We start from the raw sequence: 12635 nt of genomic DNA on the forward strand, positions 1-12635 counted from the left end.
CTTGGTATTCACAGGGCCATTACAATATTTAGTAACCTAAGGCTTTTTAAACAGTGAGTAATCAAGTTCTAAAAACATTTGATATTATCACACAAGCTTACTGAAAACAAAGTGATAGGTCAAATAGTTAAGTAAATTATAATATACCTCTATAAGATGAACTATGTTAACATAAAACTATATTGTCAAAGAATATGAAATGGCAGGGGAACATGCTCCTGATGTAATTTACTTGAACACAAACAGATGACACTACAGTAGGGTCACAACTGTGTTTTATCCATAAATCAAGAAGGGGAAAAAAGTCTAGAAAAGAATTTGCCAAAATGTTAAGAGTGATTATCACTGAATTATGGGTAATTTTTACTTTTTAATTGATACATTTTAGTTCTTTTCCATAAGATGAAGAATACTTGCTATAAGAATAAAATCAATGTGTTTAATTCCTTATAACATATATTACAATGATTACTAGAATGAAGAAATTTATGCTTCTCATATACTCTGACTGTAAGAAACAATTTTTAAAATGTATACACAAAATTGGCAACAGGGAAAAACTTTCCCTGAAAAATAATACATGGCACTGAGGTTCAAAGACAATATGCTAGGACACCTCTCTGCCCTCACCACCACCTTTCCCAGGACTCAGAGACCACAAACCACACTATTGTCAAAGGTGAACTGAAAATGTTTGCATCTTCAATTCTCTACATTTTATGAATAACAAAAAAGAAAAAATACTGGGGAGAAAGAAGTAAAATGCAAGTTATTATCAGTTCTACAAAGGTATATATCACAGTTGATATCCTCTTCCCTGGTCTTCTACATACAAACACTTCTCTCTCATAAAATACTTTTACAACTGATAGAGCAATTTAAAAAAAGCTCGAAATAACAACTTGGAAAATATAATTTAAATGCGTTATTAACAAAAACACTTCCAAATCATATCTAAGAAGGAACTTAAATAAGTATTTCTTATTTAACAATTGCAAGCTATATTTTAAAATATATAATATTTACCTAACTAAAAAAACTGACAAGGAATGCTATAAAGTGAGATAAGATTACCTTTTTATTGCTGATAATTTTTTATTACTATAATAAAACTATAAGCCCCAAAAGAACTTTCTCTTCATATAACATATAGTAGTAAACTATGGCTTAGACTTTTTTTCTGATTTACATTAGTAAACAAATCAACTGCTGGTTAAAGACTTTAGAACTGCAAAGAAAACATACAAGTAGAATACTTTTCAACAGACTTGACTCAGTTCTGCACTAAAACAAACAAAAAACCTTCAAACAACTAAGCTGTAAAGGCAGAAACTGTATTTCAGAATATTACTATATTCAATGGAATGTCCTAATCCCGTCATATTTTATAGTCAACATCTAACATATGGTCTCTTAAAAAAAAAAAAAAAGTTCTTTAAAGAAATATCACAACTGATTTACATGACACTTCTAAATATTAAATTTAGTAATTGTTACTTCTCATATTCCTGAGCAACTCTCCTCTTACAATTTAAAGGAAAAAATTTCCTATTCTCGTAAAAGTTATTTCTCAACAAATTTTAATCACTAAACACTGTCTTTTGTGTACTAATATCTCCATCTGCTGGAACATAACTTCCTCACTATTAAAAGTTCTTAAGGAGAAAAACTTTGTAGTAGAGATTTTGCAACTACTTAGAAATAAAACCTTTTCATTGGTCACCATTTGAGGCAACTAGCGAACCAACGTTTTTCTTCGAGAACCAACCAATAATTAATTAAGAATAAGCATCTATCTGGCTTTCCAATAGTAACTATTTTCAGAATAACAATATATTCCCTGCTGCTGAAAGAAAGCTTTACCTAACTACGGCAGGAGAATCATTCTAAGACCAGGCTAACCCAGATATTCGTCTCAGTTTCACTAATGGTGGAACCAGATGCAGGCCCCCAGCATGATGCCAAATCAAGTGCATAGCATCACCTATGATGTATAGATGAACCTATTCAATCCTTTAAACTTAACTTCCCAAGTACTAGATACACAGGGCATAAAAGAACAATTCCAATGATAAGGAAGTTATAGCAGTGCCATATAAAAGATGGTTCTAAATTAAAAAGACATAAAGTCCTAACAACCAGATTCAATGAGTGGGGTCCTGAGTCAGACTCTGGTTTGGACAAGCCAGTTATAAAAAATATTTTGGGGATAACAACAAAAATCTGAATATGGACTAGTTATTACATTAAGTGTAGGACTGACCCATTTTATTCAGTGCGATGCTGTTATATATATAGGAAAACGCTAGTGTTTAAAGAGATACATAAATATATAGAGATGGAATGTCAAGATATCTCTAATTTACCTAAAATAATCAACATAAAAAAATACAATTAAATAAAAATAAAATGGATAATGAAATTCTCAAAAATCTTTGTATTTGATAACACATCTAGACTCAACAATATTAGATGAGTTAGGTTTGGACAAAATTTCCTCCAACTCAAACCAATTCAAGAATTTCTAAGATTCCCCTAAACCAAAGAGTTTCTTCAATTCTCTTTAATTTACATATAAGCTTAATTCTAAGTAACCAAAATTTTAGCTGACAGCTATACAAATGAGCCCATGTTCTCAATACCTCAGGATTAATGTAAGAACTTAAGGGTAAGGAAAAAATAATTTCTGTATATGTTTATTTTTAGTTAAAATGCACTTTTAAAAACTGTGAAGAGTTTAAACCTAAAATATATAAAGCTCAAAATATATTTTTATTAACTATTTTGAGAAAATATAACTATTTAAAAGTTACCTAACCATTTACATTAACCCTTCACAATGCATCCAATTTCTACTTCCTCAGACCCATATATTCTACACTCATTAATTTTCCCTCAAAGAGTTCATTATGACACCCCAAAATACAAGCCTTCCACTGGTTCCTTACAAAGCTTAGAATAAAATGTATGCTGCTCATCCTGGTATTCAAGGCCTACCATGGTAGAGCCTGAACCTAGGCTGCTGGCTCTGCTCATAACTCTCCTCCGCATTTGCCATTCCAACTAACTGAGTTTAAACACACTTTCTGAAAATCTTTCAATCTCCCATCACCACTGTTTTGACACTACAGCACTTTCTCTTCTCGTGGAACATCCTCCATCCTCCCATCAGTTGATGCTTCAAACATGGGTATCAGGAATGGGATGCAGTGGCTACCTAGTACAGCTCCCATTTCCATTTAATTCATCATCATCCACCTCCTGACAGGTACTCTTCAGAGTTGCTACCTATGCGATGAACCACCTTATGCTAATGTAAAAGTGAACCAAGTGTATATTCCTGACTTGAATCACCTAGCAATAGTAAACCTTTATATTAAATCTTCCAGTCAGAAATGTTAGGTTTCCTCTTGAGCGGTTATTAAAAATAGCAACTGCAGTAATAATAATACCAACAATAATACTAAATACACACTAGATTTGTACCCTTAAAGAGTTAAGGCTCTATCCTATGGTTATTAAGAAGTTTAAGCAAGGGCGCCTGGGTGGCTCAGTCAGTTAAGTGTCTGCCTTCGGCTCAGGTCATGATCTCAGGGTCCTGGGATCGAGTCCTGCATCGGGCTCTCTGCTCAGCAGGGAGTCTGCTTCTCCCTCTCTCTCCCCCTCTACACTCGCTCTCTCTCAAATAAATAAAATCTTAAAAAAAAAAAAAGTTTAAGTAAATGAATGAAATCCTCTAAACGCTTTTACTTTCTCACTTTTAGCCTCTTAACTATCTCAAAATTTTACCTTTAAAAATTCTAGCTCCAAGAATTTGACCAGTATTTGCCCAAGTCCAACATCTTACAGAAGTAACACTACTCCCATTTACTTTTTCTTCTTCATGTCCACAACCTAAAGCAACGCAGTACTTTGTAACACACGGAACTATTCTGGGTTTTTCTTCTCCAGTTCCACGTATAAGAGACACATTCACCAAAAGAAGGTAGAACTGAGGGTCTAGCTCCAACTGATACTACCTTGCCTTGCGATGTGGACAGGTCACAACCTCTCTAGACCTCAGTTTTTGTACCTATAATAGAAAGATTTCCCTTGATTCCCAGGTCCCTTGCAGTTCTGAAATTCCATGATCTTTTGATATTATTTTAGTTTTCCCTACACTAAACTGCATCCAAGAAATGTTTTCCATTTTCCTAGTTTTTTTCATGTATACATCTCCTCAAATGCTCTTTGTAAAACCATTCTGAGTCCCCATAATTATGACACTAAGAGTTAATGAAGAAAGATTTCAAATAAAAATTTTGTAAAACTTTGCTTTTTAAAACCAGCACTTTCCTAGTACTCTTAAATGTAATAAATATAGATACATGCGTTACATATTTTTATTATATTTTTCTATAGATTTTAAACTCTTAAGTTAGATTAAAAGCCAAAAGTTTCCCAATAATCTGTAACTGACCAGGTGATCATGCCCAATCTTTACAACAATTTGTCCCGCATGAAAGCCAAAAGCAAGGTGTTTACTTAGGACCTGCTAATAAGACCCTTTTCCACTGTTAATACATAATCATTTCAATCCTGGGGCCAAGCAGGTATTTCATTACTTCAAAAACCGTCCTTGTTCTAGAACTTCACCAGCCCCAACACCGACTCTTCTCAAGGATTCAAGGCCAGCTCACCTTCACTGCATGTTTCCCTTTACGTACATGTGTGCCTACATGTGTGTACACACACAAGCCCTTTCCTTATTACCATGGCCATATAACATGAGACCGCTTTATGGATTTAACTACATTTTGATGTTTTTTTCTGACACTTCAGTACCCTTGAAAAGCATCCAAACTGACAAATTATGCTTTATCATAAATAATGTGATAGAAATGTTACAATACATTCATTTCACAAGTCACAAAATTTAGTTTAATAAAACATGTACATTAGAATCAATATACAAGGCAAACATTATGAACATAAAATTTTGTTTATTTTGCTAGACTTGATAGGATTTCTGGAATTTCAAACTAGAGTTGCTGCTTCAGAAAACTGAAGAAATGATGAAACCACTGAGTACAATCATTCGCTTGTTAATTACAAGAATTCTGGATAAATCACTTACCTTCTGCAAGCTATATATTTGTTAAAAATTCATGACAGATTTACTTTAAAACATTGTTAGGGCTAAAGCAGAAAACCAGGCTGCTTTTAAGAGGGTTAAGTTTCAGTTAGCTGAAAACTTTTCTCAGGTCTATCAATCCGTAAGCAGAGAGAAGCTGTCACTGCCCATCTCAGCTCTTAAAAGTTTTGGCGTTTATGGGATTATGTAGGTAAACCTTTTCTCTAGTCAATTACCTATAAAAGTCAACATTCAGCTGATATGTAGGTCTTGTACTCTGTAGAACACAGTATATGGGAAAGATTCCAGGTCCCTAAGTGCTGCTTTGATGTGTTCAGGATAAATAAGGACTATTTGAATGGTTTTAGTTTAGAAGAAAGCTGAGTATAACCATATGTGGCAGTTACAGTAATTTAACACAAATAGCAATTTTTTAAACAGGTGTTTCTTTAAGCTAATTTGAAAGTGCCAAAACTTTTAAGAGCTGAGATGGGCACTGACAGCTTCTCTCTGCTTAAGGATTGATAGGCTTTGTACAAGGACTGGCTGAAAACTACTGCCCAAGTAAAGCAGTTTTATCTTTCTAATTCTCATTCACACCAAAGGTACTAAAGTAAAATGAAGATAAAAGCTTCTTGAGAGGGGCGCCTGGGTGGCTCATTCGTTAAGCATCTGCCTTCAGCTCAGGTCATGATCCCAGGGTCCCGGGATCGAGCCCCGCATCGGGCTCCCTGCTCAGCGGGGATCCTGCTTCCCCCTCTCCCACTCCCCCTGCTTGTGTTCCTGCTCTTGCTCTCTCTCTCTGTCAAATAAATAAATAATAAATAAATAAAAAGCTTCTTGAGAACAGGCATTGCAAATGATATTTTAAGATTTCTAAAAAAATATCACTTAAAAGTACGTGTACCGTTTTTTGTAATTTCCCAAAACTATCACAAATTATTATATAATTGGCTTAATCCCATGCTTTAGAGAAAATAGAAATCAAGAGGATAACAATGTCAACCTATTTATTAATTCAACAAACATCTGATAGTGTACGTGTGCCAGGCTATGAGGTGGGCACTTTCAAGGAACTAATTCTAATAAGGACAGGCAGACACAAAAAAAGATAGTATTACAACATGAAGTACGATGACAACTACACAGACAGTAGTACCTAACACACACTGGATTATACTTACAGTCAACTTTCATAACACAGTCACACTAACAAAACAAAATGCATTCACTACGAAAAAAAGTTTAATGCCATGTTTGCTTTCTATTAAATGAAAAAAGCCCCGTAAAAATCTTACTTGGACATCAAACAACGTAGGTATTTGGGGCCCCAAAACTGAAATGCCAATTTTTAAAAGGGGTATAAACATTCCCTAAAAAAAGCATTCCCATGAAGGGAAAAATACATTATCTTGATGTCAAAAAAAAAAAAAGAGGGATCAGAAAAAATAATGAAGTCCTGTCGATCACAAAAATAAAAAGTTGGTACATAATATAATTCTAACTTCTTGGCATAGGTTTCTTTACTATCCTGATCCCTTGGCCCTAAAATAGATCCTTGGATATCTTCATAATAGTTGACATACCAATGACAGAAAGTTGCTCAGTGGACTCTCTCTCTTAGGTTATCAAACAAATAAAACACTCTCCCACTCCCCCTGCTTGTGTTCCCTCTCTCACTGTGTCTCTCTCTGTCAAATAAATAAAAAATCTTTAAAAAAAAAAAAAAAACAAATAAAACTCAAAAAAGGCATAGCATTTTCCATCTCCAACAAAGACAAGTTTTACTTATAATTGCACCATCATAAACCAAATTGTATTAACTATAATAAATTTCTCAAGTAAATTAAAAGATGTTCCAGTCAGAGTAAAAAAGCTGTCCCTATGATCACACTGGTGTAATTCTCTTAAGGGCCAAAAAAGGTCAAAAAACAAAACAAAAAGCTTACATATCTAAATATATTGGCTTCAAAAAAGGTGCATGTAAAAAAAAGGTGCCAATAAAGGCAGGGTGTATGGGTGTTGGGTGTGTGTTGGGGGAGGAAGGGAGCACACTTGTCCTTTGTCACAGGAATCTATTTCCTTTTAAAAAGTAAACAAAAAGCCATTTTTTCTTATGAAAAACTGATGCACTTTGCAATCAGCTTCAGGACAGTGACAAGTGAGGGGATAATAACAGAAACATAATGTATACAAAACATTAAAAAAAACAAATTAACTTGTATTCACTTTATATTCTCAAAGCCATTTAAGAAAAGGTGCTCATACCAAACACACTAGCAAATACAATTAGCAAAGAGACCCACTTCTATTAATTCAATTACATTATATCCTTGGGAGTACAGCTTTTACTACAAAACAAGTAAATTGGATAGAGTTAAGAAAAAGGAATCACCTTCTGCCTCATTGAATATACATGCATTTTGAATATATTTTCTGCCTAAGGGAGAGTTAAGCTTCAAAAGTACAGAATGAATGTTGACTAAATGACCTAGGATACAAGTTATCATTTCCATTATTACGTTACAGAGCTGGTGACACCTCCTGGGTGAGGAGAAAAATAATGGAAGGACAACTGATTATAAATACCCTGTCCTTCTCTCATCACTATTAATTCAAAGGGCCAGTGTACAACTGCAAAATCTTTCTTCCTAAAAAACAGATTAATTACTTCAACTTAAGTAAATAAAACCTGTTTGTTACAGAGATTGATTACTGTCGTCAACGCTCCAGAAAAAAAACCCTAAAATTGTAATAAACTTATACAGCAAGTCCTCTCAATACAAACAGCCATATAATTTTTGAAACAAAGCATTTGTAGACAAGATTTCTCCTCTGCAAAAAAATTTTGAAGTGTAAGAAAACCAAAGGTATAAGGTATTTTCAATATTGAATCATAATAAATAGAAATAAACAGTAACATGGAAAAATGTTAACTAGTGAAGCAAGTTTTCATTTAAAATATTTTTTTGCCCACATTTTTAAGGGAGAGGGAAAGAAAACTGAGGTCAGAAAGAAAATTTATTACCCCCCCCAAAGACCGTGAGAAAATGAAAATGCGTTTCTCAAATCAGGAATGCAGAATGTAATCTAACATGTTTGCTCACTTTTTCTGAGCCACACACTAATTTTTCAAATATTCACAAAAGATTTAGGCTAGCTTTACTTATAAACCATACCATGCATTCTTAATTTTCCCATCAGCAGCTTTAACCTCCCTATGCCTAAAAAATGAAAACTCAAAATCTGATTTTAAAATCCCTAGTTCTTTCCTTTCCTTTCCCCCATCTGAAATTTTTAAGTCTAAATGATTTCATTTGTGGCCTTCTCAATTCTAATTGCAATACTTTATAAAAACATAATTTGCATTCAAGTACTGTTGTTGCATGAGTTTCATTTTCATGACAAAGAAAGTTTTTTTAAAATAAAAAACTTGTAGTAACTGCTCTTTCCCATGGATGGTCCCAGGATTCAGTTTGGAAACCTCTCTCCAGAGAGCAGTTTAAGACTTTAAGACCTTGGTTTTATGTGTAATCATCTCTACCTCAACGAAAGATTCTTAAGTATTGGAAACAACTGAAATTACGTCCTTTATGTGAGTGGTCCAACCTAGAAAGCGCTCACAACTTAAAAGAACAACTGTGAAGACACTTAGAGGATAGTCTGGCAATTCCTACCTACTCCCCTCTCCAGACAAAAAAATAAATCCAAAAACCAAAAGAATGTCCAAAGTCAAAATATAAGCTAAAGATTAACTTGGCATGGAATTAAAATGCTCAATCTAAAACAGTCAAGCTTTAATCAACTAAGAAAATCTAGCACACATAAATCCCAAATTTGTAACTAGCCAAATAAAAGTTCTCAGACAAGCAAATTTTTTGAAACTTACTTTAAAAAAAATTTTTAATAGAATTCCTAAATAATCATTCAAAATTTCTAATTATCAGGAAATACATCTACTGTTAAGTGCAGTACCTTAACTTGACTAAATTAGTCAACATAAAATTTACAGCTTTATCTAAATTGAAAAAATTTTTCCGCCAATCACATGGAAAAGGAAAATATAATTCCTAACCACAAACAGAAATCATGATTAATTTGTTTTGGACAATGACAGGCCACAAAGGGGCAAAGCAAGTTGCCAAATTTTCAGAATTAAATCATCTGGCCCAAAAAAACGTGATGCATTTCAAAAACTGTATTTTTCTTAAGTCAAATTAAGTTTATAATAAGGCTAACAATTAGAGGAAGCAGCTTATTCCACACTAAGGAATAGCCCCTTTTCCTGCATGTTTGTACTGGTCTGATAAAAAAAAACAATCAAACTTCCTAGTCATTATGCTGTCCATTTTAAACATCCCAGCTACCACACAGAAACAATCTTTACTTAGGCTGGGGAGTTGAAAAGGCTAAAACTGAAGATAGACCAAGATAAGGGATGGAGTAAACCACATTAAAAGAAAAAAAAAAATTATTTAGAATGTATCATTCTCAGCTAGTGGTCTCCAAGTTTTAAAATGCAAATAGTTGCAATTTCCAACTACAGAGAAATGAACAAAAAACCTTTGTTAGAGATAATGACATAAGTGGAATTCTAGATTTGGAAGATTACAAATTATTGAAGCCAACATTAGAAACTTTTTAACAGAGAACTCCAAATTATCAGAGATTTTTAGATCAACATAAAAGCAAAGTGAGAAGCCTTTCAGAACTAATCAGAGAAACTCAAATTATGTATGTTTTTAAATATGATACACACAAAGTGAAAATACTTCCAATTTTTTTATAACCTCCTGTCATTTCATTGAACATTTTAATTCAAAGAATGCAACTTTATTTAACCCTAAATATTGTGAGAACACATTTTCATTTTAATGTCTACGAAGGATTCCTTCTAAACAACCGTACTTAAGAAAAATAACCTTAAAAGAAATTTTTATAAATACTACTAAAACTTTTAATTTTACCAAAATATACCAAGGCAGAAAAAGCATATTATTTTTGAAATGTAATAAAATTGTTCCCATAATGTGAAAGAATGTGCTCTCAGTGTTTGTAAATATATTTTCTATTATAAATACAGTAAGTCCACGAAATGACACATAAAATGACTTACTGTGATTTAAATTTCAACTAAATTTAATACAGATCAGCTTATGAGTATGTTACACATTTTGCTCCAAACATTTCTCATGTTTTAAAAAAAAATAACTGGCGCCCCTTAGCGCTCACATTTGGAAATACTCAATTTAAGAGTTCCAGCAATTTTTTTTTTTTTTTTTGACATTCCAGAAAGTTTTCTGCCTCCACAATCTTTCAAATGCCAACAAAAATAGAAAAAGCAGAACCCCTTAAAGGGACAGCTCAAGTTTTTTTCTGGAGCAATATGAAATTAACAGATTTGCTGTTTCAACAGTGGAAAAAGCCCATTCCAATAAACCCTTATTGCTGTTATGTTTAACAAATGTAAGCAAAAGCAGGGACGCAGTAATACCCAACAGTTTCGTACTTTTAAAGTTGTTCCTATGACTTTCTGGACAACAAAAGCTCCTGGGATTCTTCTTTAACCATCTTTAATCACGGAGACATTTCCGGTCTTTTGTTCTTTAGTGACATTCCAACTCTCTAAGCTTCAGATTCTTTTTCCCCAGTTCTACAGTAAAGATCTCAAAATTCCTGTGAAAAATCTAAAATCCACTGTCAATTCTGTAAGACACAGTTTTCGGCTTCTTTTTAACAGTCCTCCGGCATTGCCTCTAAGAGAAAAATAACTCCTGGCTACTCGATTTTCAAAATAGACTTTTTTGTTGGTCATTTTTTTCCTCTCCGGGCGTTCACAGAAATGCACAGCTACTAGAATTTAACAGCCCAGTGCATTGCTACAAGAACTTGTTAAATCCCAGAGTTGGCCAAAATTAATCTTCTTGTCATTCTTCGCAACCCTCAGCTCTCCACCAACAAAGCTTTTTTGCAAACTTTTACTCGTTTTTATTTTCGCCCTTTCAAAGTCTTGATTTCCTGTCCTACAACGTAAGGCAGCGGCGTCCTCGGGAAAAGCTCTCCGCCGAAGTTCTCTCCAACTCGGGACTACGTTTAGATTTGTCCTCGCGGTATTTCGTATTCACCCCCCCCCCCCCCCCGCCCAAAGTGAAGTTAAACTCCCGAACAGTTCTCGCTTCCCCAAACAAAAGGACAAAAAGTGCTTTCCGCTGTCATTTTGTCCTCGCCTTCGGCTAAATCAGCAGTACTTTCGGTCTCCTATGGAATTCCTTTAAATTATCAAGCCCCACGCTACTCCCCTCGAGTACCCGCAAGCTGCACAAACTCCAAAAAAGCAAAAGCCCCACTGGATCCTCCACTTTAGGAACCAGCGGCGTCCTCCGGGAGAGACCCCTCCGGGAGCGCCCGGGGGCCGGTGTCCTTCAGGCGCCCGCGGGGCGCGGGGCAGGCGAGGCCGGGCTCCTCCCGGGCAGGCCCGCGAAGCTCAGGGCCGTCGCGGTGCTCGCAGGCGCGGCTGGAAGCCGGGGGCGCGAGAGGGCTCGCCCTGCAGCTTTCCCCAGCGCACCAAATTGGGCGCGGGCGGCGCGAGGCCCGGGGTCTCGGGTCCGGGGTCCGGGGTCCCGAGGGGGGGGCGTCCCGCCGGCGGGTCCCGCCCGCGCCCGCGGCCCCCGCCCGCCCGCCGCCGCGCCCCGCGAGCCCGGCCTCGGCGCCGCCTCCATGCGCCCCGCCCGGGCCTCTCCGTCCCCGGGCGCACGGTCCCCGCGGCCGCGACCTTCCCGCCCTCCCAACACGCCGGCGGGCGTCGGGTCCCGGGAAGAAGGGCCGCCGCCTGGGCGCGGGCCGCGAGAAGCCGACGAGGCGACTCACCTTCGTCCAGCAGCCGCTCGAGGTGGTTGAAGATCCCGCAGAAGTTGGGCAGGCTGCTCATGAGCTTCTTGTCGTTCATCAGCTGCATCAGGTAATCTGGGGTGGGCTTCGGCTTCTCCTTCGTTTCCATTTCCCCGACCATATTCCAGGCTCCGCAGCTCACTCCGCCCGCCGCCGCCGCCGCCGCCGCCGCCGGAGAGGAGGGAGGGGCGGGGAGCCCCGGCCGCCGGCCGCTCGGGACTCGGCGTCCCGCTCCGCTCCGCTCCCGCGCCGGGCGCCGGGGCGGCCGGACCGCGCGCTCGCCGCGCTCTCCCCGCCCCCGCAGGCACTTTCCGCCCGCGGCCCGACGCGCTCCCGGCCCGCCGCCGCTCCTCGGCCGCCGGCTCGGCGCGTCTCTCACGAGGCCGGCGGGCGGGAGGCGGGTCTCCGCGGGCCGAGTGCGGGCGCGGGCCGCTCGGCGCCGGACGAAGAGGAGCCGGGCCGCCGCCGCTCGCTCGGCTGGTCGCGCCCGCTCAGCCGCCGCCGCCGCTTCTGCCGCGGGCTCGGGGTCTCTCTGGGCTGGTCCCCGCCGCGGCCGCCTCTGCCGCTGCCGCCGCGCTCTGACTCCGCTCCTCCTCTTCCTCCTCCTCCTCCTCGCCTCCTCCTCCTCCTCCTC

The 12635-nt window shown here is 38.1% G+C and overlaps 1 protein-coding gene across 7 annotated transcripts in view; it reads right to left on the bottom strand.

Annotated features, from left to right (window-relative positions):
- QKI (QKI, KH domain containing RNA binding) overlaps window positions 1–12213 on the bottom strand; it is a 158985-nt gene extending 146772 nt beyond the window's left edge. For 4 of the 7 annotated variants that reach the window (XM_032407512.1, XM_032407511.1, XM_032407510.1 and 1 more), the window contains exon 1: window positions 11981–12212. In XM_032407512.1, coding sequence (XP_032263403.1) covers window positions 11981–12122 — 142 coding nt within the window. In that variant the 5' untranslated portion in view covers window positions 12123–12212. Of the gene's footprint in view, window positions 1–10622; window positions 11232–11980 lie in introns of those variants that run through there. The other 3 variants (XM_032407517.1, XM_032407516.1, XM_032407515.1) reach the window with 2 other exon arrangements.
- Between the last annotated feature and the right edge of the window lie 422 nt (window positions 12214–12635).

The sequence above is a fragment of the Phoca vitulina genome, unplaced genomic scaffold (genome assembly GCF_004348235.1).
Source record: "Phoca vitulina isolate PV1807 unplaced genomic scaffold, GSC_HSeal_1.0 scaffold9, whole genome shotgun sequence".
Classification (NCBI taxonomy): Eukaryota; Metazoa; Chordata; class Mammalia; order Carnivora; family Phocidae; genus Phoca; species Phoca vitulina.